General features: G+C 36.4%; 1 protein-coding gene across 1 annotated transcript in view; it reads left to right on the top strand.

The window, feature by feature from the left end:
* Tjp1 (tight junction protein 1) overlaps nt 1–27,849 on the top strand; it is a 221,932-nt gene that overhangs the window by 143,383 nt on the left and 50,700 nt on the right. The window contains exons 3-9 of the mRNA XM_010638208.1: nt 8,297–8,353; nt 14,701–14,825; nt 15,543–15,645; nt 20,476–20,752; nt 23,308–23,411; nt 24,156–24,324; nt 24,675–24,822. Of these exons, the coding sequence (XP_010636510.1) occupies nt 8,297–8,353; nt 14,701–14,825; nt 15,543–15,645; nt 20,476–20,752; nt 23,308–23,411; nt 24,156–24,324; nt 24,675–24,822 (983 nt within the window). The remainder of the gene's footprint in view (nt 1–8,296; nt 8,354–14,700; nt 14,826–15,542; nt 15,646–20,475; nt 20,753–23,307; nt 23,412–24,155; nt 24,325–24,674; nt 24,823–27,849) is intronic.

Genomic DNA, 27,849 nt, shown 5'->3' with positions numbered 1-27,849 from the left:
TTTTTTTTTTTTTTTTTTTTTGGTACTGTGGATCAAACTTGGGACCTTGTGCTCGCAAGGCAGGTGGCAGCACCACTGAGCTAAATCTCTGGCCTATTGTCATACTTTTAAAATAAATTCTAAAGCAATTATTCATTGTTTTCTAATTGTCTTAAGTAATTAAATTTCCCTTTTAAATACCTTTTGAAAAATCAGGATCCAAATGAGGCCATCTCATGGTGATTGTTTGGCATGGCTTTTACATCTCTTAGACATACAAATTTCCCCATCTCTGTTTATTTCTCGTCACTCCCTTCGCTTGCAGTTTTATTAGTTGAAGAACAGGGTTGTTTGTCCTGTAGACTTTTTCAGAGTCTGTATTTTGGTCTTTGCTTCCCCATGGGGGTTACAGTGGTGTTCCGCCTTCTGCATTTCCTATGAATTAGTATTATTTTTTCATACTAAGTCATTGAACTCTAGCCTGTGTATTCCTATACATGGAGCATATCTCAATTTTAAATATAGTCACATTTTAAGCACTCAGTAGCCAGTTGTGGCTGGTTGCCATATTACACAGCACAGATCTATAACAGATTCAGATTTGTATTCTTTTATAAGACTAAATCGTGAGCTATGTTAGATTTTAGAGGTTGTTGCTGTTACTTTTAGATGATGTTAGCAAGCATGATCAGTGCCTAGATTCCTTTAAAAAATTTATCAGTATATGTTTGCATTCCTATGTGGAGTTGGTACATGTATATAACACATCTTCATTCCTTTATCCTTTTCCCTTCAACCCCCTTCCTCCACCTCTCTGTTTTTTAAAAAAAATTGTGTTTGTTTGTTTGTTTATGGTACCCGAGATCAAATTCAGGACCTTGTACTTGTGAGGCAGGCACGGCACCACTGAGCTAAATCCCTGGCTCCCTTCCTCCATCTCTTAATCCCTATGTGTCTTTCCCATTTGAGAAAGATTACTCCCTACTTCCTATTATCTTTAATTTACTAAGTGGTACAAAACCTTCTTTCTTCATTTGTTGATCATCTACTGGTTGTCTTCTTCATCTACTGGTTACCCAATGGTACTATTTGTACAGAAAAGGTAGAAAAAAATATGTTAAGTCTCCAACTTAGGAGCATTTGAGTTGCAAACTTTCACAGATGTACTGCATGAGACTCACTTTGTTGGATACAAATGAATCTGACTCATGTATGTAGTCCTGGAAGGGAATTCATTCATAAGTCAGGGACTTACTGTACTTCCTATACTCCCTATAGGTACCAATTTATTTTAAAGTACTGGAATGAATTGTGCCAGTACTTGTTACTTTTTAAAATCATGGAACAAATGGGTAGATGGAATTCTATATATTTTTATTCTGCTGCATTACAACCTTTATTGCCAAGTTACTTTATTTTGAAATTTTTATATCATAACCCATTAAAGTAAACAAATCATAGGTCTGTATAGATGGATGGATTTTCAAAGTAAACTTACATGTTTGCCCAGCAACTGGATCAAAAAAAAATTAATACCCCAGGAGTGTCCCTCAACCTTTGTGCTCTTTCATTTGCCACATACACAAGGTTATCCCTGCTCTAACTTCTCGTAGAATAGAGCACTTTTACCTATTTTTTAAGTCACACCACTTTCATGTAAAAAAATTCATATTTGCTTATTGTCAAATATATTAAAAATTAAACTCGAACCAATTTTCTTATATATAAATGTTTGTTTAAAAAAAAAAACGCTCACAGCCTTCACACTGTCTATATCCCCAGATGCCCCTCACCCTCTTTTTTTTTTGAGACAGGGTATAGCTAATCCCTTAAATTGCCAGGGTTAGGCTCATATTTGCCTCCTCCTTCAGCCTCCCAGAGGGCTGGGATTACATGCAATGTACCACCACTCCTCGATGCTTTTTTTTCTGCGGTGTTTTGGTTTTGGTTTTGATTTTTCCCAAAATTGCTGTCATTGGGCCGGGAATTTAGCTCAGTGATTCTGCCACCTGCCTCGCAAGCACAACGTCCCAAATTCCATCCCCAGTACCCCCCCATTGCTGTCATCATGCTGCATTTCACCCATATAACTTTATAGCATTTTTCTTTAAACTTTTTATTTTGAAACATTAGACTTACAGTAAAGTTAATCTTTTCTTCCCTGCCACCACCTTAGTGTTCATTTCTCATATAGTTTTGCTCATTTGTTAGGGCTTTTGTTCCTATTTGGACACCACCTCCACCCAGTATCATTGTTGGTTTTACTGTTGATTTTGGGTATGTGAAGGATGTGTCATGAAACAGTACTGTGGTTCTAAGAATCAGAGCTACCCAAAAATATGTGCTCAGAGGCATGTCACTCTATCTTTGACACCCTGTTCTCTTTGTTCTTTCTACCAGAAAAATGTTGACAGGTCTTTATCTTCAGCCATTAGAAAATGCCATAACCTAAAAATAGTTTCAGCCTTGCTAACTGGAAAACAGTCTGGATTTTAGGCTTTCTAGAGTATCTGTAACTATTCCTGATGGACATTTTCACTGTTGATGAGATACTGTAAAATGATGATGAATGTTGAAAAAATGTATTGCAGTAAAAGACACACTATCATTAATCTCCCTCAAAATAATGTCCCTCCTTTTAAACATCCTTGTCCCTTCATTTTTGCCACTTTTGGAGCACTTCTGGGAGTCCTCTTTAGTTGCCGGCTCATGGCTACCTTGACAGTCTCAATCAGTTAAGAAAGATTGCCTTTCATGGTCATTTTGACTTTGAGGAAGGGCCAGAAGTTGCATGGTGCCAGATCTGGTGAATAAGATGGATGAGGACATACACTAATGTTTTTAAGAGCCTGCCTTTTGTATTGAATGGTACTCCATAGGCGTGCTCCCCATATTTTTGATCAGACTTTGTAAAGCCACTCATGAGAGAAGACTTCAGAACTGCCTAATAAAGTGAGAGGAACTATGGGATAAGTGTGTGTGGGGGGGTATTTGAGTGGCATTGTGTCTTTTACTGTGTAATTTAATAACACCATAACTATCTATAATGGTAACTTCTGAAACTTATACTCATGTACTTTGGTTTTAGGACAGTAGCTAATATAGCAACTCATCTGTGAACTTTACATTTTTAGCAGAACTCCAGCCTCAATCAGAAATTGCACAGTATAATGCATCTTCCTTCACCTCTTAATATTTACTAATTAAATGCATCTTATCATTTGTCTTCCAAATTGTTAGTCAAATAGTGGCCACAGTAAAGTACAGCATTTTTAAATTGAACTGGTAGTGTAATGGAGTGTTCGATTGTAAGTACTTTATTTGTATTCAGAGTTTTGTCCTGTAATTGCTGTACTCTTTGCACTCTTGGTATTTTGTTTGCTTAGTATTTTGCTTTCTTTTGAGTCAAGGTCTCACTAGCCCACGCTGACTTTGAACTCCCTCTGTAGCCTAGACTGGCCTCGGGCTGGTCATCCTCCAGTCTCAGCCTTTTGAGTGCTGGAATTACAGGTGTGTGCTGCTAGGCTCAGTTTGTTTTGATAATTACTTCTCAGTGCTTAATGAGTTCTTATATTTTTGAAGTTGTTAAATCCTTGGACTTTGCAAATGTTTCCACAACTTCTCTTTATTTGACTTTAGATTGAGTTTCTTTTTTAGCTGCTTTTGGGGATCTTGATTTTGAGAATTTAAAAGATAGTCCTCAGTCATACAAACACAGTACATTCCTCTACTTTTTAGCGCATATGCTGCTCTCTTCTTTGTACTTCATTTTTGTAATAGTGATCAGATTTCATAATTAAGTTTGTAGTAGAAAGTTCATAGAGTCAGGGGCCATCCTTGTAGTTCTCATTTAGTTCCTGACTCACAGTCTCATCTGATTAAGTAATCTTGTTTTCTATTTCGTGTGGAAAAAAGCCAACAGCAGCAAATCACTTGGGAACACAGGAAACATTCTGGTCTGACAGCTTTGCTCACAGAGGAGCCCAGCAAGAACACCAGTGTGTCCCATCTCTTTACTACTTGGTTTTCTTAAGTGCAGGTTGTTAGCAAATTGTCCAGTGTGCTTTAAGAGATAGTACTGAAAAATCTATTTTAGGTACATGTTTTATAGTGTTTAAGGGTCTAACAATGTGTAAATGTCACAGAAATTTTTTTTTATGATGTCAGATAAGATAGATCAATCTCAAATTGAGAGAGGGTAAGTTTTCACATTTGCTCTTGGTGTATGGTCTGGATGATAAACAGTGTTTTGTATCGGCTCTGTTGGTTTTCACGTATTCTCACTAGTGATTTCTCAAGTTTCTTTAGTCTTTTTTTCCCCCTGAAAAATATTAGTAGTCCACGGGATAATCATTGTTCTTTCCTTATTGGATCTTTTCTCTTGGTTTCAGTGCTACTGCCGTGTTGATTACTCTTCAGTCTTTATCTACTCTGGATAGCAGTATTGATCTTCAAGCCCTACATGTCTACTGCCTCTTTCCCATATCTCTGCTCCACTAGGTCCACAGACATATTAAATTAAGCATGCCTACAACTGCGTTTGTAACCTTTCCCTGCCTTTTTATTCAGCTGCCTGATTCACAAACCCAAGAGTCCTCTTTAACTCATCCCCTCTAAACTTTCTTTTGTGAAGGAAAGATCTCACAATAAAAATGTGACGCTCCCTAGTTTTTGTTGCTCTATTTCAGAGGCTCTTGTTTCTTGGGTGCTCTTCTAAAGGTCTCCTTTCCTCAGATCCATCTTCACAGTGAGTTTTCAGAGGGAACTCTGACTGCATCATTATCTATCTAAAATTTGTTTAGTTTAACATTCTTGGCATTATATCATAAGACCTGGTGCCTTGTGACTTTTGGTCCTCTCCCACAGATGGTAGCAAAGCAAGTTGTCTGGTGGGCTTTTGGGCCTTCTGTCTTTTCCTGTTTGACTTCTAATCAGCCCTAACGGATGGTGAGACTGCCTGGGATTAGGATCTGGAGGTTTGGCAGGAAGCCCTCTGGAGTTGGTGATCTGAGTAGTGTCTTTGCCAGCTGGAGCTTAGAACAAAGAAACCAAACAAACTCTTGGCAGATTCTGAAATACGGCTTTTTGCTTTTTCAGAAATTGTCATTCTAGTCAGTTGATGCTGACTTAGAACTGTATGCAGAGCTAATCCAGTGATCATGAATTGCAGTCACTTTTGATGCCTGCAGCGCATCACTAATTATTGAATTTGTGCACTGTTCATTGGAATTATAATTCATAGAATTGCGGAGCTGGAAAGAGCTTTTTACTTGGTAATCTCACCCAGTTTCCTGATTTTATAGGTGAGGAAACCTAATGTTACATTTCTAGTTTATAGCAGGTTTAGGCTCTGGTATCGTTATTTCTGGGTTAGTTCATTTCCTTCTTTTCATAGTTATAGGCGAATAGTAATACTAGAGTCACAGTGGAATACAGTGCTTTGTCCTTGGTCTTCTACAAGTCTAAGTGCTTTGGGGATGAGGCTAATGGTTTAACTGACAGTCCCTGTGCAAGCTGTGCAGTTAATTGTTCTCTCAGTTCTTTTAAAGACAACTGATAAGCAAATGTACAGTATAGTTTCAAAAATCACTTATTTAAATAAATGATAGATGAATATTATAAAAAAGTGCAAAAAGGCTCACAGTAAAAATCTCAAAGACTCCTAACCCTCATTTCTCTCCTATTTCACAGGCTCTTATTTCTTAAGTGCCCTTCCACAGGAAACCAAACCCCCCTTTTTCTGAAGCATCAAAATTGTCAGCCATCAATGGCTATTTAAAAAATATAGTGCTCTTGGAAAGCTTTTGTAAGTTTATTGATACTGACATTTTTAATCAATTTTAGCTTCAATTTCTGAGTGATCTACTAGGAGATTCTTTGTCCCCCAGAAGCATTTTATTATGATGATTTTCAAACATATAATAGTTGAATTTTAAAGTAGATTCCTGAATCCTGACCACTGAGAGTCTACCACTGTGATTTTACGATGTGTATGTCATCACATATCTATGTGTTCATCCACCCTCACATCTTCTGTTTGATCAGAACTCATTAGGCTTGCCTGGTTATACAGATGACCACGGTCAGATTTTCTACATTTGCTGCTGAAGCGTATGAAGGAATGAAGGGTGAGAGATGGAGAGGGATGACTTGGGTGGTAGTCGAAGCTGGGAACACCCCCCCACACACACCTAGCCACTCCTTTTGATAATTCATGCACACATCTTCTTGTACACATCTCCTTTCACATAAATCAAGTGAATAAAACTGAGCTATATTCTCAGCAGCCCTTTGAAGAAGCCATGGAGTTGGTTGAGATGTATATACTTTTTTAAACTCCCAGGAGAAAAACCATACTAATTTTGATGTGGAATGAGGAAGATAGTCACGTTGAGACCGTAATGTGTAACTCCCTTACTAATGGTAGAATAAATAATGTTTTTAATTAACAGTAAGACATAATTCCATTAAACATTTGATGTTTTTTCTAAAAACAAAGAAGTAAATACTATTCAAAATTTCAAGTAGAAACAGAATTGGGTGAATGTAATTGAAAATGCATTGCCAGTTCTAATCAGGAACAGAGGAAAGCAAAAAGAACACTTGATGGAAAAATGTCACTCACAGTCCCTTTACTTTGAAGATGATCACTGTTAACATTTTGTATATCCTTTCAGCCTTTTTCTTTCCTGTGCTTATGTTTAAATAAAATTAGAACATTAGTATACAAAGGTGTTTCATAACCTGCTCTTCTTCCCCTAACATTAATGAATGAAATGGTGGTCACGAAAACCACATGGAGCATGATAGACTTTATACTAAAGAGTATCTGATCAAGGAAAGTCTGTTTTAGATCACTTTCAGTTTGGACCATTAGGAAAAGGATTAAAATGGGAGAGAAGCAATGTTCCTGGTTAACAAAGTCGATCTGGGAAAGACCAGCTTTTCCTTCCTAGTATCTGCTGAGATTGGACAGACTGGCATTTACTCCAGATAAAATATTTTGTTATGTATAATTGTTATGTGTATTTTAGTTGAACTGTTTAGTACATTTACTTATACCACCAGGGCTTCACACTAATGGAGTTTTTAAAAATGCATTGAATTCTGGTCAGTTTTTGTTAACAAAACAAAACAACTTTGTTTCTACTGGAGGTCTCATTAAAGGGAGGTTTTACTGCACTTCTTTGGAAGATTGAAACAGTGCTGGTAAGGTTGGCAGCTCTTATCTGTGGGAGTGAATAGAGAGATCCTTTCTCTCCTCTTATTCATCTGTCAGGAAAGTTAATCTAGTTGCTTTGAATTTAGGGAAGCAGGGCCTTCTGTGTTGGGATTTGTTTTCTGAAGTAGCATTAACTTTCAGTGAAAGTTGCTGTGGGAAAGGAGAAATGGGCTTGTGGCACCTTGATGAGCATACTCTCATGATGCCAATGGAAGCAGTGTAACTGAAAACAGATCTCACTTGTGAAATAAGCATTTATAATGATAGGTGACAAGAGATGTTCTGAGAATGTCATGCTCAACATTTTCCCCTTTTCCTTAATCTTTGGATTACTCTGAAAAGTTTTTTTCTAAAAATTATTTGTAAGTAAATATACTTTAGGAGCCCCAGTTTTGTAGTCAGACTGAATTACTTTAAACCTCTAAGAACAATCAACCCTATTAACAGATTTTATTTTAAATTTTTTAGTGCTTATTTTTTAGATAATTTATTTTCCTCATGAGAACTTCGTAACAGGTGAAACTGAACTACAGTACAATTCGAGTAGGAATATATATTGGAGTTTATATTGCTTTATTTTTTATTTTATTACATTATGATTCTTGGGGGAACTTGAAGCTTTTGTCCAATTGTTTTTCTTTTTGGTTCCTTGCATGTGTGTCATGTGAATGATATATATGTGAAAAGGCAGTTTTTTTCAGGGTTACACATGAAGTTTGAAAAGGTAATTTGTACTGAAACTAAGTGGAACCATAGTGTTTAAATGTTTGGTTACTACTGTCGCAACTTTTATATTGAGTATAAAGTTGCTGAATTAGCTCGAATACTGGTTTCAACTGGCATGAAACAAATATAGAGTAGCATCTGTCCAAATTAAGTTAAAACAAAGGAAGTTCCTGTGTGTAGTTTCCTGTCTCATAAAACAACAGCAAACCAAAAACTTTCTGTAATTATTCAGCTCCTTTCGGAATATCTTTAATAGTAATACTATCCATTTTGGTATTTTATGGTGCCATACTTGTTGGGTGCTTGTTTGCTTTATTAAAAACTTTTTCTGGAAAGGAGAAATGATCTGTTTTTCTTTTGCTTTATCAGAGCACAGCAATGGAGGAAACAGCTATATGGGAACAACACACGGTGACACTTCACAGGGTGAGTTTCTGCTGCAGTAAATAATCTGTGTTATAACTCAGGATACTGGCAATTTTTGAAAACAATAGAGGAAAGCCAGATGTCAGGAAGCCAGAAGAAAGGGGAAAATTTTTCTATATTCTTTTGTTTAAAATTAAGAGTTTCATAAATTCTTCATTAAGGTCAAAAGTGAACATGATTACTTTTTCATATATCCTTTTGGTTGTTACTTGTATATTTGTTACTTTATTCCTAAGTACACAGTGATTTACTTCTTGTAATTTTGAATGATTGGATAAGACTGCATATTAATGTAAAGTAGAAATTGTTTCAACACTTCTGACTGTATATATTTGTTTTGTAGGCTTCAGGTTCAAAATTAAACCAGGCTGTGTACCTATTAAAATCTTGACAGATACAACACTTGCTCATTTGAAATGTGTAGACCCTAAGCTATTGCTTAAACAGTTGTAAATGCTGAAAGATTACTAAAACATAAAGTAGGAGTATGAACTGTGTCTGCAGATCTGAATCTTAGTTCTGCCTAGTTCTTACCTCTGTTGTAAAGCCTTGCTTTGTCGGAACATGAGGTCATTCATACTTCAGCAGTTCATAACCTAAGTGCCTCCCCAAATTCTCTCCTGTTTTCCTCTTCCAGAGGAGAGCTGAATCTCAAAAGAATATATAGAAAGAGAGTGTTTGAATATAATGCTAAATATAAGTGATTTACACTATTGCTACCAGCTATGTTTAGCTATAATTATTAGGAAGTTAGAAAGGTGGGGAGATCATGGTCCTGGACCCTTCCCTCTGATAGGTCGTGAATGTTTGAATCTATACATAATAGATAATGGGTAAACTATTAAAAAACAGTGACTTAAGTAGTTGTACTTGACCTTTTTGTGTCCCACTAAATTGTCAAGAAAACCATTCAGTTATACTAACTTTAACTTTTAATGTATGAAATTGAAATATGGCCTCCTGTTTTGCTGATAGGTAGCATATTTAAATCAGATATATATGATTAAATATATAAAATAATTTCATATCTTACGATTTAATTGTTAATTAAATGTTGATGTTTCTTGATGTAGATGTTAACTAACTGTAATGTAATGATTCTGAGTCATTCTAACACATTGTACATATTTTTCTTAATATCCTTATTTTTATTGGTATAATTCATACAGTAATGTTCATCTAGTGCCCAGTTTTGAATTTTGACATAGTCATGTAACCAACACCACAATTAAAGTACAGAACATCTCCATCGCTTTAAACTTTGCCTTGCACGTATTTACAATCAACTCTGTCCCCGCACCCCTAGAGCTAGAACCCTGATCTGTTTTCTGTTCTTATATTTTGGCCTTTTCCTAATGTTATGTAATTCGTAGCTTTTTGAGACTTTACAAGTCTTGTTTTTACTAAGGCATTCAAGATTTTCCATGATGCTACTTGTATCAGTGATTATTTCTTGCTTGTTGCTGAGTAGTACTGCACTATATGAATGTGTAATTCATTCCTTCTCTAGTCATATGGTACATTTTGGTTGTTTAAAGTTTTTGTTGATTATGAATAAATCTTCTTTAGTAATGTTCTTGGGTAAATACTTGGGAATGGGATGGCTTTAGATTGTATAGTAATTGTTTAATTTTAAAGGAAACTAGCAAACTCTGTACCATTTTGTATTCCCACCAGCAATGTGTAAGAGCGATACTTGCTCAATATTCTCATCAGCACTTGATGATGTCAGATTTTCCCTCTAGTTTCCATCATTCCAATAGATGTCTAGTGGTATCTCTCTGTAGTTTTAGTTTGCATTTCTCTAAAGCCTAACAGTGTTAAATACCTCTTGACGTGTATCACTCACATACTATCTTTGATAAAATATGTTCAAATCTCTTGCCAGTTTTAAATTAGATTATTTAACTAATATTTGTCAGATACATGATTTACAAACATTTTCTCTCATTTGATGGATTGCCTTTTCACTGTTAATTAATGGTTGTTCCCTTTGCTGCACAGAAGTTGGAGTTCTGAGAGTTCTTTCTGTCTTCTAGACCAGTGATGGGGAACCTGTTAGAGCTTTCCGTGATACAAATAGTCCACTGTTTGCAGCAGTTGTGCTGCAGGTTCACCACCACTGTCCTAGATATAGGATCTTTGTCAGGTATTGCTTTGCCAAATATTCTTTCCTATCATGTGGTTTGTATTTTCCTTCTCTTCACAGTAGCTTTTGTGGAGAAGTTTAAAATTTTTTAAGTTTTAAATTTTGATAAGTGAAATTTTTGTTTTTATCGGTCATGCTTTTGGTTTTGTATCTGAGAATTCTTTGTAAATAAATTTTTTTCCTGTGTTTTCTTGAAGTTATATTTGGGTTAAATTTTGTGTGTACTGTAAGATATGGACAGGATTCTTTTTCATATGAATGTCTAATACTGTTAGCAGTATTTTGTTGATGAAAAGATTATCCTTTTCCTATTTAATTGCCTTTCTACCTTAGTCAAAAATCAATTGACCATGGGCCAGGGATTCAGCTCAGTGGCACAGTGTCTGCCTCACAAGTGAAAGTCCTGAGATTGATCCTCGGTTCCAAAACAAAAAACCAAAATCAATTGACCATACAGATATACATCCTTTTTTTTTTGAGACATAGCCTCACTATGTAGCCGAGGTTGACCTTGAACTCTAGGCAATCCTCTTGGCCACCCAAGTGGTGGGATTACAGGCGTACACACCATGCCCAGTATATATACATCTATTTTTAAGCTCTTTGGGCTTTTCTATTGATTTGCATGTCTATCCTTTCACCAATTACTTCTGCTTTGATTATTATAGCTTTATACTAAAAATGCAGAAATCAAGAAATATGAATCTTCCACATTTAGCCTATTCTTTTTCTTTTGTGCGCATGTACATGTGTTTGGTTGGTTGGTTGGTTGGTTGGTTTTTAAAATTTTATTTTGAGATGGAGTTCTTGGCTGTGTTGCCCAGGTTGATACAGGTGTGTGTCATTGTACCCAACTTCCATATAAACTTCAGAATAAGTTTGTCCGTTTCTACTCCCCTCCCCCTACCTTGAGATTTGTATTGGAATTGCGTTGAATCTGTGTAGATTAATTAGGGAGAATTAAAAATTTAACAACAGTGAGTTTCCCGAAGTGTAAACATGGCATGTCTAGCCATTCTCTAATTTCTTTCATTGCTGCTTTGTACATTTAGACTTTTGGTAATGGTAGTAAGTGGAGATAGTTTAAAGTTGAATTTTGCAGTTATCTAGAATACATGCACTCTGTATCACCAGGTGAGGGCATATCCATAATTATAGTAGGGTAGAGGTAACTAAAATGAATAGCCATCAGGGAAATATATATAAAAAACTACAGGGAGATCTCCCATTACTCCTCTGGTGACTGTAATCGCAAGAATAGACAGCAGCAAGTGTTAACAAAGGATGTGGCTGAAATAAGAAGCTTTACACATTGCTAATGGAACCGTGAAATGGTACAGCCATTATACAAAGCACTTTGGGAGTTCTTCATAGAATCTCCGTGTGCCTAGCAGTTCTGCTCCTAGGTATATACCCAAGAAAAATGAAAACATGTCTACAAAATAAGTTAAACACCAGTTTTGTTGTTGTTGTTGTTGTTTTGTTTTGTTTTTTAATCATTTTTGGTACTGGGATTCAAACTCAGGACCTTGAGTTTGTGAGACAAGTGTGGCACCACTGAGTTAAATCCCCGGCCCTTACATCAGTTTTCATAGCAACAGTATTCATAACAAGCCAAAGTACATATAGCACAAAAATGTTTCTTAGCTGATGAATGATAGATAAAACATGTCTATATGATGGAATATCATGTAGCAATAAAAATAAAGTACTGAATTACTTTGAGAAATTAGTTGGCTCTGTCAAGAGATAGTACATTTCTACTTTTCATATTGCCAGATTTCTCCCCCAGACTGTATATATAGCAGTTTGCATGCTCAGCAGTTTATGTCTTAATACTAGCACCGAAACCTAGTAATGACTTTATTATAAAGACCGTCCAACCTCCGCCAAATATTAAAACTCAATATCTTTTGTGTGCATCTGTGCAAAAATATAAAATAGAAATAAACAAAGGTCAGTACTACATAAATACTCCATGATAAAGTCATCTATTTCAGGAATGTCAGATTAGTGTATTGGGAAATCCATTAGTATTAACAAAACTGAAGGTGTGATTTTTCCCAGGTTCCAAATGTTAATTGCGATGTTGTCTTTTGTTAAGTCACCCGAAAATACAGCTTCATATACATTGTTGAAAAAGAGTTATTTTAATAGTTCTTTTAGAGGACAAGTAATAATTTCCTAAAGGATAGTTGTGGTATGCAGTTTAAAACTGTATCATATTGGTGAACTTTGTGTACTGTTCCATGAAAATCTGTTGGCCTATTTGTATCCTAAGTGGGTGTTCATCCATGCTTGATTATATAATATCATGCTTAACATACTGGTTCCTAGAGTTAAGCAAGTCTTTCAAATGAGGGCACATTTCACCATACAATATTTTTTAAAAATCAGTGTAATAATATTACTATCCTTTTCAGAAAAGCTTTTAAGCACTGAAAAGATGTTGAATGCATAGTGGCAGATAAAAATTTTCCTAATTTTAAAACTGAATTTTTATCATTTGCAGTGAATGCTGTTAGTTGTTTTTCTTGAAGCAAAAGGTATTCATTCATTGTGGAGAAAATGTCTGTCACACTTTACATGGCTGCAGGTAAACAGTGATTCCTTCAAGGAACAGTGGTGCCCATGGCCTCCTCCCACTTACATACAAACAGCTCTATGAAACCAAGCTGCTTTATGTACACTTGTCATTTCCACACACAAACTGTTGAAAATATGTGTCCTTAAGATTTGAGATGTAATAAAGCTAATTTCTACTGCTATGAGCCATTCTAAAGAAAAGCTGGAATGTCTTTTAAGTTCTGAGTGTGTGGCAGTGGCTGTTAGTGAGATTTGGTGTCACTATCTTGGTTTGTATCTTCCCATAAAGAAATCCTGTCCTCATTAACCATCACTCACTTCCCAGTCACCCCACTCCCTCCTAGTCCCAGACAACAACTAATCTAATTGCTGTCTCTTACAGGTTTGCCTTTTCTCAGTCCTTCATATAAATGGATTAATGCTATATATGAACCTTTGTGGCTGCTTTCTTAGCATAATGTCTTCATAGTTCATCAATTTTGTAGCATATATCAGTACTTCGTTCCTTTCCGTTGCCAGTTGGTTTTGCATTGCACAGTATACTATGTTTTACTTAACCCATTCATCAGTTGGACATTTGGGTTGTGTGTGCTTGTCTATTAAAATGGTGCTGCTAGGAGTGTTCATGTGTAAGTCTATGTGCACATGTTTTCATTTTTCTTGGCCACACATAGAAGGTAAATCCATGGTGTTTATTCCTTTTGAAGAGCTTTCCTTTTTCCTTACTCTGTAAACTTTGGGGTGGAAGGGAAGACTACCTCTGACCTCTTCATGGTGGATATATTCTCTGTTGTGGACTGGACAGGTTAGGAAGGGAGTTTTTATTCTTGTGTTGTTTGGGTTGTAGAACATAGGAATATAGTACACCTTTATATAAAAACACTTCTGAGCTAATGATTTAATGATTCTGGATTTCTAAGAAAATGTAATTTTTTTAGACTACTCTGAGTACTTTATTTCTGTTCTAAGGAATGATGTGGATTTCCTTGAGATTAGGTAATTTTTTAATAACTTGGAGATATCTAGAATTTTTTCTGTATTAGGCTATCAGTCATTGTAAAGATTTTTTTTAGCTCTTTCCGAAGTTTGTATTCTAATTTAACTTTAGCTAAATATATAAGTATAATATAATGTAAAAGTTTTGCTCTATCTAGTATATACTTCATATACCATGTGTGAAAGTTATTCTGTAGAAATTTATTTACTATGACAGATTTTTTAAATAACTGAAGGAAGTTGAAATAGTTAATAATTGATTTTCTAAAATGGTAGCTAGTGTTTGTGATGATCACAGTGGGCATTGTTAGTCTCACGTCCTCCGGAAGTCAAAAATAAATTCAGGATTTCAGTGTTCAAAATATAAATTATTTCATTTCTTAAAGAACTTTTATGTAATTAGCAGTTTTTAACTCTGTTATGTCCAGTATCTATTGCAGTATGCATTCTCATATCAGAGTAAATCTAATACATGACCATACAAGCAAGTAAGAATAGATCACAGATACAGAAAGTGTGTAATTTCTATAGTCAAACTTTTCTAGATTGTAGCATATGCTATAGTGAACATTATTTTTGTCCTTAATAGCAGTGTTTTCTATAATTACTACTTTAGGCTCCTGGATTTGGATTTGGAATTGCAATATCTGGTGGGAGAGACAATCCTCATTTTCAGAGTGGGGAAACCTCAATAGTAATTTCAGACGTGCTAAAAGGAGGACCAGCTGAAGGACAGCTACAGTAAGTGTGTTTCTCCTCTCAGATGCCTGTGTGACGAGCACTGTTCTTGTCCCCACTCATTGGTCTGCTTGGTTATTGATTTTACTTGGGGTATTTATAAATCCAGGTGTTTCATGGTGGATTTAATATTTTCCCTTAAATGAGTATATACTTTTAAAAACTTTGTTTCTATAGGAAGTGAAAAGTTAGTATTACTTTACATAGAAGGTAACTGAAAAAATAAAATAATGAAAAAGAAAACTTAACTCAGTTTATGTAGAGTCTAGACTTTAGGAGGCTCTCACCCAAATGTTTTTTCTTTTTTGTGTGATAATAGCAAGATAGAGAAGGAAAAAATGAGACTAATCAGAAGAATTAAAAGAAACTTAAAAGGAGAATATTTTTTGAAAAGGGAGTACTTTTTTCTAGTTAGGTGACTTAGTTTCATTTCATGCTCTGTAACTGAGATATGCCGGTCCTTGGGTGTATCATTGTACTGTTCAGTCCTTTGAGGAAACTGTGCAAATGATCAAAGAAATCAGTGACTTGCGGATAGTTAGTTACTTGCCACACGTTCTTCTGACAGGTCTGAAATGAATAGTTTGGCATTATATTACCATTGCTCTGAAGACAAATAACTTGATCTGCCCCTATTCAGAGTTTTATTTTTTAGAACATTTTTCATAAACTTGCCTATGTTTTTCTCTAACATGTTATTTTGGAAACTTTACCCCCTAGGGAAAATGACCGCGTTGCAATGGTTAATGGAGTTTCAATGGATAATGTTGAACATGCTTTTGCTGTTCAGCAACTAAGAAAAAGTGGGAAAAATGCAAAAATTGTAAGTATCTTTTGTGGTTAACTTAGAAGTACCAGCTATTATTGATATTCCTCTGTATTTGAATTCATCTTCCTCCTTTAAGAAAATGAAAACTGAAACAATAATTCCAGGGTTAGTTGTTTACAGTTAAGAGCTTTTCTGCCTAATACTGGTGTGTGTTTTCAAAGTTCAGATACTGAGTTTTTTTCCTTCCACAATTAAAAAAGGAGAGGTGGTGGTTGAGTGACTCTTGATGGCTTAATGTTCTGTCTTATATGCACTTAAGGGAGACTGTATCTTGACAGGTAGTCAGTCTGGAATACACAGTCGTTTTCTGGTAAAAGGCTTGTTTACTGGGAAAGTTTTACACTACCTGGAATCCACATCATCAACTGTTAGTGATAGAGGAAGGAGAAAATGTAAGAATTTCTTTATAGAGTTGTTCAGCATGCCTTTCATGTTTCTATATCACTACATGGTTAGAATCTTTATTTAACATTTTTGTAGAAGTAAATTTATTTTTTTTAGGTAAGGTAAAAGAAATTGAGTTAACTCTAATCACAGTTAAAACCTGGCAGATGTGGCACAGAACAGATGTAATGTGGAAGTCCCATGTAGAATGACACTGCTGACATCGAGGAGTACCCAGGCCACTTCCCTCATTCAGTGCCTTGCCTGGTTGCCCCACCTGGCCTCCGAAGGACTGAGGAAGCCCCTGTGGGAGCCTTTTCTCACTGTGCACAGCAGGAGGGAGAGACGGGTAGGAAGCTGTCTGTCCTGCTCTTGTCTATCAAGAACCTTTGGTCTATCCGTCAAACACTCAGAACCACAGTGGACCCCATAGAAATGCAGGGAGCCCTGATGAGGGCTGGAAAGGGCATCCCCAAGGCTCTCTCTGCCTGCCAGGATCCTCTCTGCACCAGGATTATTGCTGGTGAGAGCAGAGTTCTTCTCCTATTGCAGCAGACCCAGTATTAGCTTACTACATTGTTTCAAGTAACAAACACCTTCTGTTTTGTTTTTACAATCTTACTGTAATCATATTTTTACAGCTATAATGTTATTTTTCAGCTGTCAGTACACTCACTTCCTAGTGGGTGATACCATTTTTAAACAGTTTTTATATAAAGATTGTAATGCCAGGGCTGAGGACTTAGCTCAGTGGTTCCGCTGCATGCCTCACAAGGACCCAAGTTCGATCCCCGGAACCACCCCCCAAACGATTGTAATGCCTATAGAAATAAATTACTTATTTTTATAATGACTTACTAGTATTTTGAGTTTTTTATAAGCTAGTTGTTGAGTAAGCTTTAGATTTCTTGCTTTAGCTGTTGACCCTGAGCAGTATTATTCATAGTGTTTTTACATGGGTCACTGCACATTCCAAAGTGAGCACCTTAGATAAATTGATTTTTATCTCCTGTATCTGAGTTGGTGAGCTGTACGCATTTACCCATCCCTCTAACTTTTTAAGTCCTTCATTCTTCTGTTAATGTTCAGCTGTTTTGTTTTTTCACACTAAACAGTGCGTTCATCTCACGTTGATAATACACCGGAGAAAGTTGTATTCATGTACTCCAGACTTTGCCCCATAAACATAAAAATGTTTTTATAAAAAGATCTAAAATCAAGACAGTATTTTAAGTAGTACATATTTGGCCAGTATGGAAGGGAAGAAGACAGGATGTGGACAAGCTCAGAACTTTTTATCATTTGGACAGGAGGACCTCAGGAGTCTGGGGCATATATTTTTCACTCTAAAAGGAGAAGCTGTAGAAGGCCTGGGTAGAAATACTTTAATCAGCACAGAGAAGCTGTTCATTTCTGAATCCAAAGCTTGGGTCATGTCCTTAATTGATACTGTCTTTCATTGCTAAATGAATTTTAGAATAAAACTCATTGTTTTGGAATTAGCCTTTCTGTGTAAGCAGTCTCCCTCTCCCCCTCCCCCCTCCCCCCCCTTCCTCTCCCTCCCTTATCCCCAGCCAGAACCATAACTTCTAAAACTTTGAGATTATTATATATTTGGGTTTTGGAGGTTTTTTCCCCCATTTCCAAATGACAGCTCCTTTCCTCCCATTTGACATTCTACTGATTTCTCTCTTCTTTGTGCTCTTACATTGTATTTTCTTGTATGATTGTTTTTCCATAAACTAAAAGCCCTCTGGGCATTAGGCTCAATAAATGCTTTCTATTTAATTAAAGTGTTACAGTTTCTGTTACTGTAACTCCTATAAGTATGTTTAATTTTAACTATAGATGAACCAAAGCTAGAAGTAGATTAAACACAGTTAGATTGTAAAATTTTGACTAAACTGTTGAGCATACTTGAAAAACATTATAGAGTAAATGGTGGAGGGCAAAGACCTTGCTAATGGTAATGTGTGTGAGCACTCTAGTTTGTACATCCACGTGGTTGCGTAGCATTTTGCTATGATATGCTGGTACTTAACCTAGCCCACTTACTGACCGGCATTTCAGTTCAGTTTCCACTGCTATTAAAAAAATAGAAGTGAAGTTTGTTATACCCCTACTCACTTGTTTACTTTCTAGGAAAAAGTTCTTAGCAGTGGCGTTTGAGTCACAGGGCACGAATGACTGTTGTTTTCTGTTCTGTTTCATTTTAAGACGGTGTTGGACTAACCTAGGCCAGCTTGAAACGCATGATGAGCCTTCTGCCTCAGGCTTCTAAGTGCAGGGATTACAGGCACGTGCTACTGTGCCCAGCATGAATGATTTTTGATATGTGTTGCCTTTTTTGAAAACCAGTTATATAGTTAGAATTCATTTTCATAAACACATTTTGAATCTGCCAAATTAAGCATTTTGGTGAAACCTTTTTGTGGAGCAGGGTTGGCAATCTCTTGAATTTGTATGATAAAAGTTTTATTTATTAAGATCATTAATCTTTGGTCATATATACTACATATATTGTTTTCCCATTTGGCATTTGTATATATAAGTATATATAAGTTTATAGTGTTTTTCGGTTTCTTTTTATATGATTTTATTTCATTGTGTAAACATTTGATTTTTATGTTGTCATGTCTGTTATACTTCCCGTTGTTGGTATCTTGCCTTCAAAAGCCTTTTTACCTTATCAGAATTATGAGAACTTCTGTCTTGTATCTTATAATAGCACATACATGATTTCATTTTATTTTATATATGAATAATTCAGCTAAACTGTTTTGAAGTGATCATCTTTCCCAAAAAAGATTTGTTCCAAAAATGTCAAACTTGCAAAATATTACTTGAGTTTATAACTGTTAACTACAAAACAAACTGTTTTTCATTTGTACCCTAGTGAGTACAGTTGAATGTATAACAGTGAATTAAATCTTAGTAGGCTAGATGAGTGTACACACTTACAGCTATACTGCACGTCAGCTGAAACAGACTAGTTCTGGTGCAGATTTCCATGGAGGTGGCTCTTTTACAGGGATGATAGGGAAGGCCTGCAGTGCCTGATCACTTTGTTTTTGTTTGAATATTACTAGGGATGCATGGAAGATTAAGGTAGTGATAGTAGTAGAGAGTATTCCTTCCAGTGTACTGTGTTGGAAATTGAAGAAGAGGTGAGGCTTAAAAGCAGGGGGTCAGACAGGAACACTTCCAGTAAATGTTCCTTGAAAAAGGCTCAGGAGTGGGGTGCCCCAAGAGGGGAAAAGCAGCCTTCCTTCTCATTTTATGTCAGGACTTCAGTTGTCCTTTTTACATGCTGGTTTCTCTTGCTGCTGCTTGTCCTTCAACTTCAGCTTTTTTCAGAAAAGCCCACTCTGATCACTCTTGCTAGTAGCAGAAAAGCAGCAGTATAAGGATAGATCACCCACTGAAGAAATACAGCCATGGTGAGACAAGAAGATAATTTGTAGGTGAGCTGCAAGAGAGAGACAGAAGATTAATTGGGAGATCAGGTAGAGAATAGTTCTGAGGTAGATAATGGAGAGCTTAAAGTTGCAACAAGAAGCCTAGTAACTGATATAGGTTTGGGAAGTGAATAGGGATGAGAATAAGCTCAAATAGAAAGATTTTTATGCATACTGATAGAATATCCACTTGGTCTTTGAAATCAAAAGAATGGAGCACTGAATAAATGAGATGCTTGAAAAAATTGAGGAGTGGATTGGGGAGTAGTGAAGTGTTACTGGTCTCCAAAAGCAGACTGAGTGATTGGGGCTATGGGAAATAGTTTGGAAATCCTGTGTTAACAAGCTTCTTTGAAGACAGCATGATGTAGGCAAAAGGACTGTGGAACAAGATCAAAATTCTGTCACATTGGGCCAGGGTGGGGTAGGGGATTTAGCCCAGTGGCGCCACGCCAGCTTCACAAGTGCAAGCTCCTGAGATTGCTCCCTGGTACAAAAAAAAAAGTATTCTGTAAAGTGTATTTATAGAAGACCTAATCAGCAAAGTGTAGAAAAGCAGAGTTCCAAGCTCTCCTTGAGTCCTTAATCGAATCCATAATCAGATTCTATGCTATGCTATAGTTTTGGTAGCATTGGCAGGATATTTGATCTCATTAGAGTATAGTGCCTACCCTTTTTTTCCCAGTATCAGCAATTATTAGTTTTTCTGCGGACTTATGAATATTTCAATGAGTATGTTTCTGAATGAAGTAAATAAGGCTTTACTAAGCCAACTATTCCTAATTTGTTGCTTAACCAGAAAACAGCCATTATGGAAATATATTACTTAGTAATCGGTTGTAATTTTTTGTTGTTGTAATTATTTGTGTCTCTTTGGTTGATATTTAAATTAATTAACATTGGAAAAGAGAAGGGCATTGGCTCCTTTCTCATAAGAACAGAAATTGCGTGTATGAAGATAAGTGAATCTTTTATTTTGTAGACCATTCGAAGGAAGAAGAAAGTTCAGATACCAGTAAGTCGTCCTGATCCTGAACCAGTGTCTGATAATGAAGAAGATAGTTATGATGAGGAAGTACATGATCCAAGAAGTAGCCGTGGTGGTGTGGTTAACAGAAGGAGTGAAAAAAGCTGGGCAAGGGATAGAAGTGCAAGTAGAGAGAGGAGTTTGTCTCCACGCTCAGACAGGCGATCTTTGGCCTCCAGTCAACCTGCCAAACCCACCAGAGTCACGTTGGTGAAATCCCGAAAAAATGAAGGTATTCTTTACCAGTGTTTCATCAGTATGTTCATGTGAATGTTCTAAGACCATTGAGAAGTCTAACTGACATCTCATGTCTTTGTTCCGTGTTTGCGTTCCGTTGTTTGTGTTCTGTTGTTGTAGGGAAGAATCTGTTATGGCAGGCTTGACTGTCCATTTTCTTAAATCATTTCATAGGAGCAAATTACACTTCAGATGAATTGTTTAGGACTTGGATTTTGGATTTGTTGAGATGAGAGCAACCAAATATGTACAAATTATACAAAGAAGTGTCACACCCTCACCAAATTGAAATTCAGTGTTTTGCTTAGCTGTTAGGATCAGTGTTAATATGACTTTGTATGATTTTTGTTGACGAAGGACTATTTATTAAATGGAGGGATTTAAGAGAAGGGACCTTTTATAGAACATTTCTCCAAAAGGTAGGACATCTTTCACATTTTTAAGCTGAAGCCCTGTTCCTTTCTCTTATCATCATACTTGAATTTTAAATAGTGGATCTTTTGCTTCCCCCTGCTGTGGGCACATGATCGGTCATCTTCATTTAAAAAGATGTTACAGAAAAAAATACTATAAGCAGGTGTGGTGATGCGCACCTATAATCCCAGCACTCTGGGAGGCTGAGGCAGGAGGATTGCAAGTTCCAACCCAGCCTGGGCAACTTGGTGAATTTGTGACACCATGTCTCAAAATTAAAAGAAAAAGAAAAAGACTGAGGCTGTAGCTCACTGTGAAGGCCTTGGGTTCCATCTCAAGCCAGTCACTGATAACATGGTAGTTATCCTTGATACCTCTTCTTATGCTTAATTAATATGTCCTAACTTCCTAAATACCACTCTTAATCTGTCCTGCTTCTATCTTTCACTGCTTTCACTACCTTTTCCCAGGGCACCACTGTCACTTGAGGGGATTCTTTCTCTCTCTTGGCTTGTTTCTGGATCCCTTTCAGTGGACTCTGTAGACTCTTCTGTGATGTTTCTCTGGATTGTTCCATTGGCCCTGCCTTTTGATGCTTCTCATTACCAACTGTGTACCCTAGACTTATGACTTCCTCCTACCTTCCATGTTCTTTCCTTTTCAGGTGATACACTTTTCAGTCATTCTGTCAAGCATGCACGCACATGCACACACCCTTCAGATTTCATTTTAGTGTTTCTTAGATGAAGTTTTAGCTTTGGTTTTCCTTTCTCAAGGAGGGCCTCTGACTCCCTACTGGATGTAAAACCATATATTTATTTCAACTGTATGAACTCTTCATTGCACATATTATTGCCATGGTAACTGACATCTTTTTCTCTTGGTTGTGTAAGTTTCCAGAGTGCAAAGAGTGTCTCGTATCTGCTGTTGCCCCTGTAGTTCCTGGCATATAATTATCGTATACCCAAGGAGATACTTAGAATAAATGGATAAAGAAATATTTTTGAAGGAATACATGAATATAAATGACATATAGAAAGGACTATTTTGAGGTCATCTATGTGACAGTCATTTAGTATTCCTTTTTACTCTTCTGTTGTGTAATGCCCGCTTCCAAAGCACATTGAGTAGCCTGCCCAGACCCTTGCCTAGCTAACCTAGAGAGTCATTTTCTTTTTTCACCCTGTTCCTTGTTCAGTTTGTGAGTACTTTGTATATTTACCTTATGTTAAACTGTAACTGTGATGGAACTTTTAGGTTCTTGAGTACCAGGTCTGCTTAACCTCAGAGTAAAAACAGTTTTATGTTTTCTATCTTAGGTTTGTAATTTAATTTTGTTTTGTTTCGTGTGTGTGGTTTTGTTTTGGTCTTGGTTTTTAATGCAGTAAAATGTAGAATCCTCTCTCCTCACAGAACCACTCAAATCTTTTCATATTGACACTGTACTAGTAATTACAGATATTGGTCTTTTTTAAAAATGAAATACATTTTCTAAAGATGTTACAGGAACTGAACAATTCTCTGGACCCCCCTGATAACTGCCTTAAACTGACGACTGTCACCAGCAATAAAATTATTGTTGGCTTTCTCAGATCTTTTGTTAGTTGTGCAAAAAAGAAGGATTGGCATTCTAACTCTTGTTTTGTATTCTTATCTGCTGGTTGTGTGCTGTTGCAGTGTATATAGTGGTATATACTAATGCTCTGTGTCTCTCCAGTGTCTCCTATGTAGGATCAAACATACTTTTGCTATAGGAGGTGGGAAGAATAAAAGTAGTATAGGTTTCAGAATAGTCATCAAGAAAACTGTAAAACTTTCTGAAGTTTTTCGGGCCTGGAGCAGTGCACTTTCTTGTGTTCCTTAAACGTTCTGAAAAGCCAATGTCCATGGATCAGAAAGAAATGATACAGTATTCCGGGTTTTCTTCTTTTCAACAAAATAACCGTTTGTTTGAACCACACAGTTTCACCTTGCCTTCATATTAACAATGCAGACTTTCTGATGTTTAAAGGAAAGTGATCATGTCACTTAATTGTACTTAAAAACTCTTTAGGTAGTACTTATTAGTTTTGTATTTTAACTGTACTTAAGTGTCTTAGGACGTTACAGTAAAGACATTTAAATATATTATTTCAGAATATGGTCTTCGTTTGGCCAGCCATATATTTGTAAAGGAAATTTCACAAGATAGTTTGGCAGCAAGAGATGGCAATATTCAAGAAGGCGATGTTGTATTAAAGGTATAGTAATATTCTTAAATTTTAATGAAATAAAAGAGAAAGTCAGTTTAGAGTTAATACATAGCCTCTTGTGTTTGAAGCAGTTTTGCCAAAGGGAATTAAAAATCAAAGTTCAGGGTAGAGAGAGTTAAGTTGTCTCTGTCCAATGACATGTTAGATACAGCATCACCCTGAGAGAATCAACTGTGAATGCATACCATTCACCAACAGAATCTACTTGGTAGGTGGATGTGCCTTTTCTTACACATTGAGTGGTTTTGATAATTATTCCAGATATTATTGAAATGTTTGTTTTCATAGTCTGCTTATAAGTAATAGAATGTTAGCTGGGCGTGGTAGCACATGCATGCTACGTGATGTTTCCGTCCCAGCACTCAGGAGGCTGAGGCAGGAGGATCGCTGTGAGTTCTAGACCAGCCTGGGCTACATAGTGAGTTCCATAGTCAGTCTTGACTTCATAGTGAGACCCTGTCTCACAAATAAATAAATAAGACAAGCTTTGGGAGAGGGCTTAAGAGATACCAATTTGGGTTTATTTGATAGAACAGCAGCATTGTAAATGTTTGTATTATTTCAGGAAGGTGGAACACTTTGATAATTTAGAAAAGTGTGCCAGGAATATTTTGGTGGTTCTCAGAGCACAACAAAGAGTAGTTTGGATACTCCTGTTTGCCATAGAACAGAGTAAGTTAACATTGGTACTTTATCATTTACTTTCAACATATAGTTTCTTTTATGTTGCAGATAAATGGTACTGTGACAGAAAATATGTCACTGACAGATGCAAAGACATTGATAGAAAGATCTAAAGGCAAGTTAAAAATGGTAGTTCAAAGAGATGAGCGGGCTACCCTATTGAATGTCCCTGACCTTTCTGACAGTATCCATTCTGCCAGTGCTTCTGAGAGAGATGGTGAGTACAGTTCTATTTGGAATTTTCCCGGTAACTTCTTTCTGAAAGTACTAGGAAGATTTGTCATGTTTGATTAAATGATGATTTTTTTTTTCCATGAACCAGACACCTTTAAAGTCTAAAAACTATATTTGTGTGTGTGTGTGTATGTGTACGCTTGCATGTGTGTGTGTGTGTGTGTGTGTATGTGTGAGCACGCACATGCCTTCTCTGTAGGCAACTCTCTGCCAGTGATTCATCACTGCCTGATAAAATTAATACTTAAATGAAATTATACTTAATGGAGTACTGCTTTATGCTTCATTGTGATCATTTAATGGAGAAGTAAGAGACATCTTTTTATTTAACAGACATTTCAGAAATTCAGTCACTAGCATCAGATCATTCTGGTCGCTCACATGACAGGCCTCCCCGCCGCAGCCGATCACGGTCTCCTGACCAGCGCTCAGAGCCGTCTGACCATTCCAGGCACTCTCCACAGCAGCCCAGCAATGGCAGGTAATAGCACTGTGTTGTCTAAAATAGAATGGTTGGGTTTCCTTACACATTTATCTGGAAGTGCGTAGAAATAGGTGGTGATAGATTTTCTTTTGATTATTCAAGATCAGGTCTCTTTTTTTCCCTTGTTTTAGGTATTTCTTATGTAGAATAATAGAAAGTAATCATACTTCTTCATAAAGGGCTACACAGTAAATATTTCAGGCAAGCAGTCCTTACACTGTCAGCTCTGTCTTACAGCAGAAAAACAGGTACAGACAGCATGGAAATGAATGGGTATGGCAGGGTTCCAGTAAAATGATATTTATAAAAACCAGTGGCCCTGAGCCACAGTTTGCCAACTCATTGCATTAGAAGATACTAGCAAGCTTCTAGAGTCTACTGTTTGGGAAGGTTAAGTATCATAGAAATCCATTAATAGATTAATCTAAACTTTATTTTTCATTTTACACTGTCTGGCATTTATATGCCAGAGGCCCTTGGATGTGATCAGTGTGTGACCTGAGTTCATCTTGTTTAATGTTACGCATTTGAAAGTCTGAAGAAAATAAGGACCCTTCTCTAGAAAAATGCACTTGTACATGTACTTGGGACATTCTATATCCGGTTCCAAGAGATTCCCAAGTCTCTGTAGGTCACCAAGCGAATAATAAGCCATTTAGAGATCTAGGGTCCTTAAAAAGATATGGGTCATTCCAGAGCTGAAGATGAAGCTGAGAAAAAGGCAGCCTGTATGTACTGCTCATAATCCTTAAAAATATAACCGCTAAATTATCCGGCAGTTCTACTTTGGGGATATATCCAAAAGAAATAAAATCACCAACCTGATTGCCACAGTATTCACAATAGCCGTGATACAGAATCAGCCTAATACGTCCATGAAAAAAATTGTGCACCTACACAGTAGAATATTATTCAGCCCTGAGAAAAAAAAGCTGCCATTTGCAGCTACATAATCAGTCTAGAGGACTTACTGATTTAAGTAGAATGAGCTAGACACAGAAAGACAGTTACTTCATGATCTCACAGGCAATCTGAAAAAGTTGAATTGATAGAAACAGAATAGAAGGGTTTGGGGATGGGAGAAATGCGAACATGTTAGTCAAAGGTTGCAGAATTTCAGTTACAAGATGAGTAGTTGTAGAGAACTAATGTATGGTGTGGTGACTAGTTAGTAATAATGGGTACTTGAAACATGCTCTTGAAAACAAGTTGGAATCTTTGTTTTTGTTTCAGTTTTGCTTGATTTGTTTGCACTACCAGAGATTGAACCTAGGTCCTTTACACTGAGTTGCATATCTGTCCTTTTTATGTTTTTATTGTGAGATAGGGTCTTGCTAAGATACCCAGGCTGATCTCAAACTTGAGATCCTTCTGCCTCAGCCCCCTAAAGACTGGCATTGCAGGCATGTGCCACCTTGCCTGGCTAAGAGTAGATACTAAGCATTCTCATCACATACACAAAAATAGGTAACTGTGAGGTGACAGATACAGTAATTAGCTTGATTATGGTTATCAGTTTGTAATACCTACATGTATCAGAACATCTTGAATACATACAGCTTTGTCAATTACAGCTCAACAGAGCTACAAAGATTCAGGTCCATTGCTGAAGAGACGGTGTAGGGCTCAAGGTATTTGAAATTTATCGCATGGAAGTGTTTTCTAAAGCCATAGAAGTCACTAGAATTACTAAGAAAAGAATATGAAGAGAAGGCTTAGAACTAGTCCACAGGAAGTACATTTCTTTTAGGAAGACAAAGAGACAAAGAAGAGAGAGGAGCCGTACTTAACTGGGAGAGAGCGTTTTAAGTTATCAAAAACCATAGTGATGGTTGTTAAAACTGTATGTATAAAGAAGTTTAGCTTTCTCTTAAGATGGGAAATAAAATGAGGATAACTAGTAACCCCTGTGAATGTGGTTGCAAGTATGGTGTCCAGTGTAGTTTTTAGATATTTGTGAAGCTGATTCTTTATAAATTTCAAATTTTAGATTTATAACTTTACAACCTTGGTCTTTATTTTAAGCTTGTAATGATTTTTTAAAAGAAATACCGTGTTACACCATATATAAAACTGGCTTATTATAATTAATAATTATTTTTAAGTATTACAAGTTAATATATTCTGAAAAGCTCTCTGAGACAGTAAAGATATTATCAAGAAAGGGATTACCGCCATAACACATAGACAGTGATATAACTAACACCTTTGATAATTCATGGAAACAGCTACAGTTTAGCATATTTCTCACACCTGGAAGCCTTGATAATATGAAACAGTTTGGACATGACTTTCCCTTTAAAACAAAAGGTATATTCATCAAAATCTGAAAATTTTGGCTACTTGTTTTAATTACAAGCAAATTCTAAATCATAGTTCTTTTTGTTACCTACTTTTTTCATTTACACTTTCTAAAGACTTGGTTGTCTGTAACCTTAACCTGAAAGTTGAAGAGGTTTTCTTTTTTAAAAAATTACAAACTATGTATTATTTCAGAGTATTTTAGTTATTGGGCACCTTACATAATTTCATGGGTAATACCAATTATATGGAAGCTTTTAAAAATACAGCCTCCTAGGCCCAACAGAGCAAATCAAATAGCCAAGGCAAGAAACTAAAAGGAGAGGACAAAACATAAAAAGAGTCAACAAAAGGACAATAGCATGACAATAATAAGTCAGTACATAACAGTTATAACTATTCAGGTCAGTGACCTCAATTCACCAATCAAAAGAAATAGATTGGCAGAATGGATTAAGAAGCAAAATCTGACAATATGTTGTATACAAGAAACACACCCAGTGCAAAAAGAATCCCATAGACTGAAAGTGAAAGGATGGAAAAAAATTCTCCACACAACAGGAGCCCAGAAAAAAGCAGGGGTAGCAATCTTATTCGCAGACAAAGCAAATTTCAAACCAAAACTGATTAAGAGAGACAAAGGAGGCCACTACATCCTTGTAAAGGGAACAATCCCAGAGGAAGAAATGACAATCATAAACATATATGCACCAAATATAAATG

Source organism: Fukomys damarensis, unplaced genomic scaffold (assembly GCF_012274545.1).
Source record: "Fukomys damarensis isolate Sample0158 unplaced genomic scaffold, DMR_v1.0_HiC HiC_scaffold_7, whole genome shotgun sequence".
NCBI lineage: Eukaryota > Metazoa > Chordata > Mammalia > Rodentia > Bathyergidae > Fukomys > Fukomys damarensis.
Note: the sequence above shows the minus strand (reverse complement) of the source record. Positions and strands in the feature narration are given on the sequence as shown.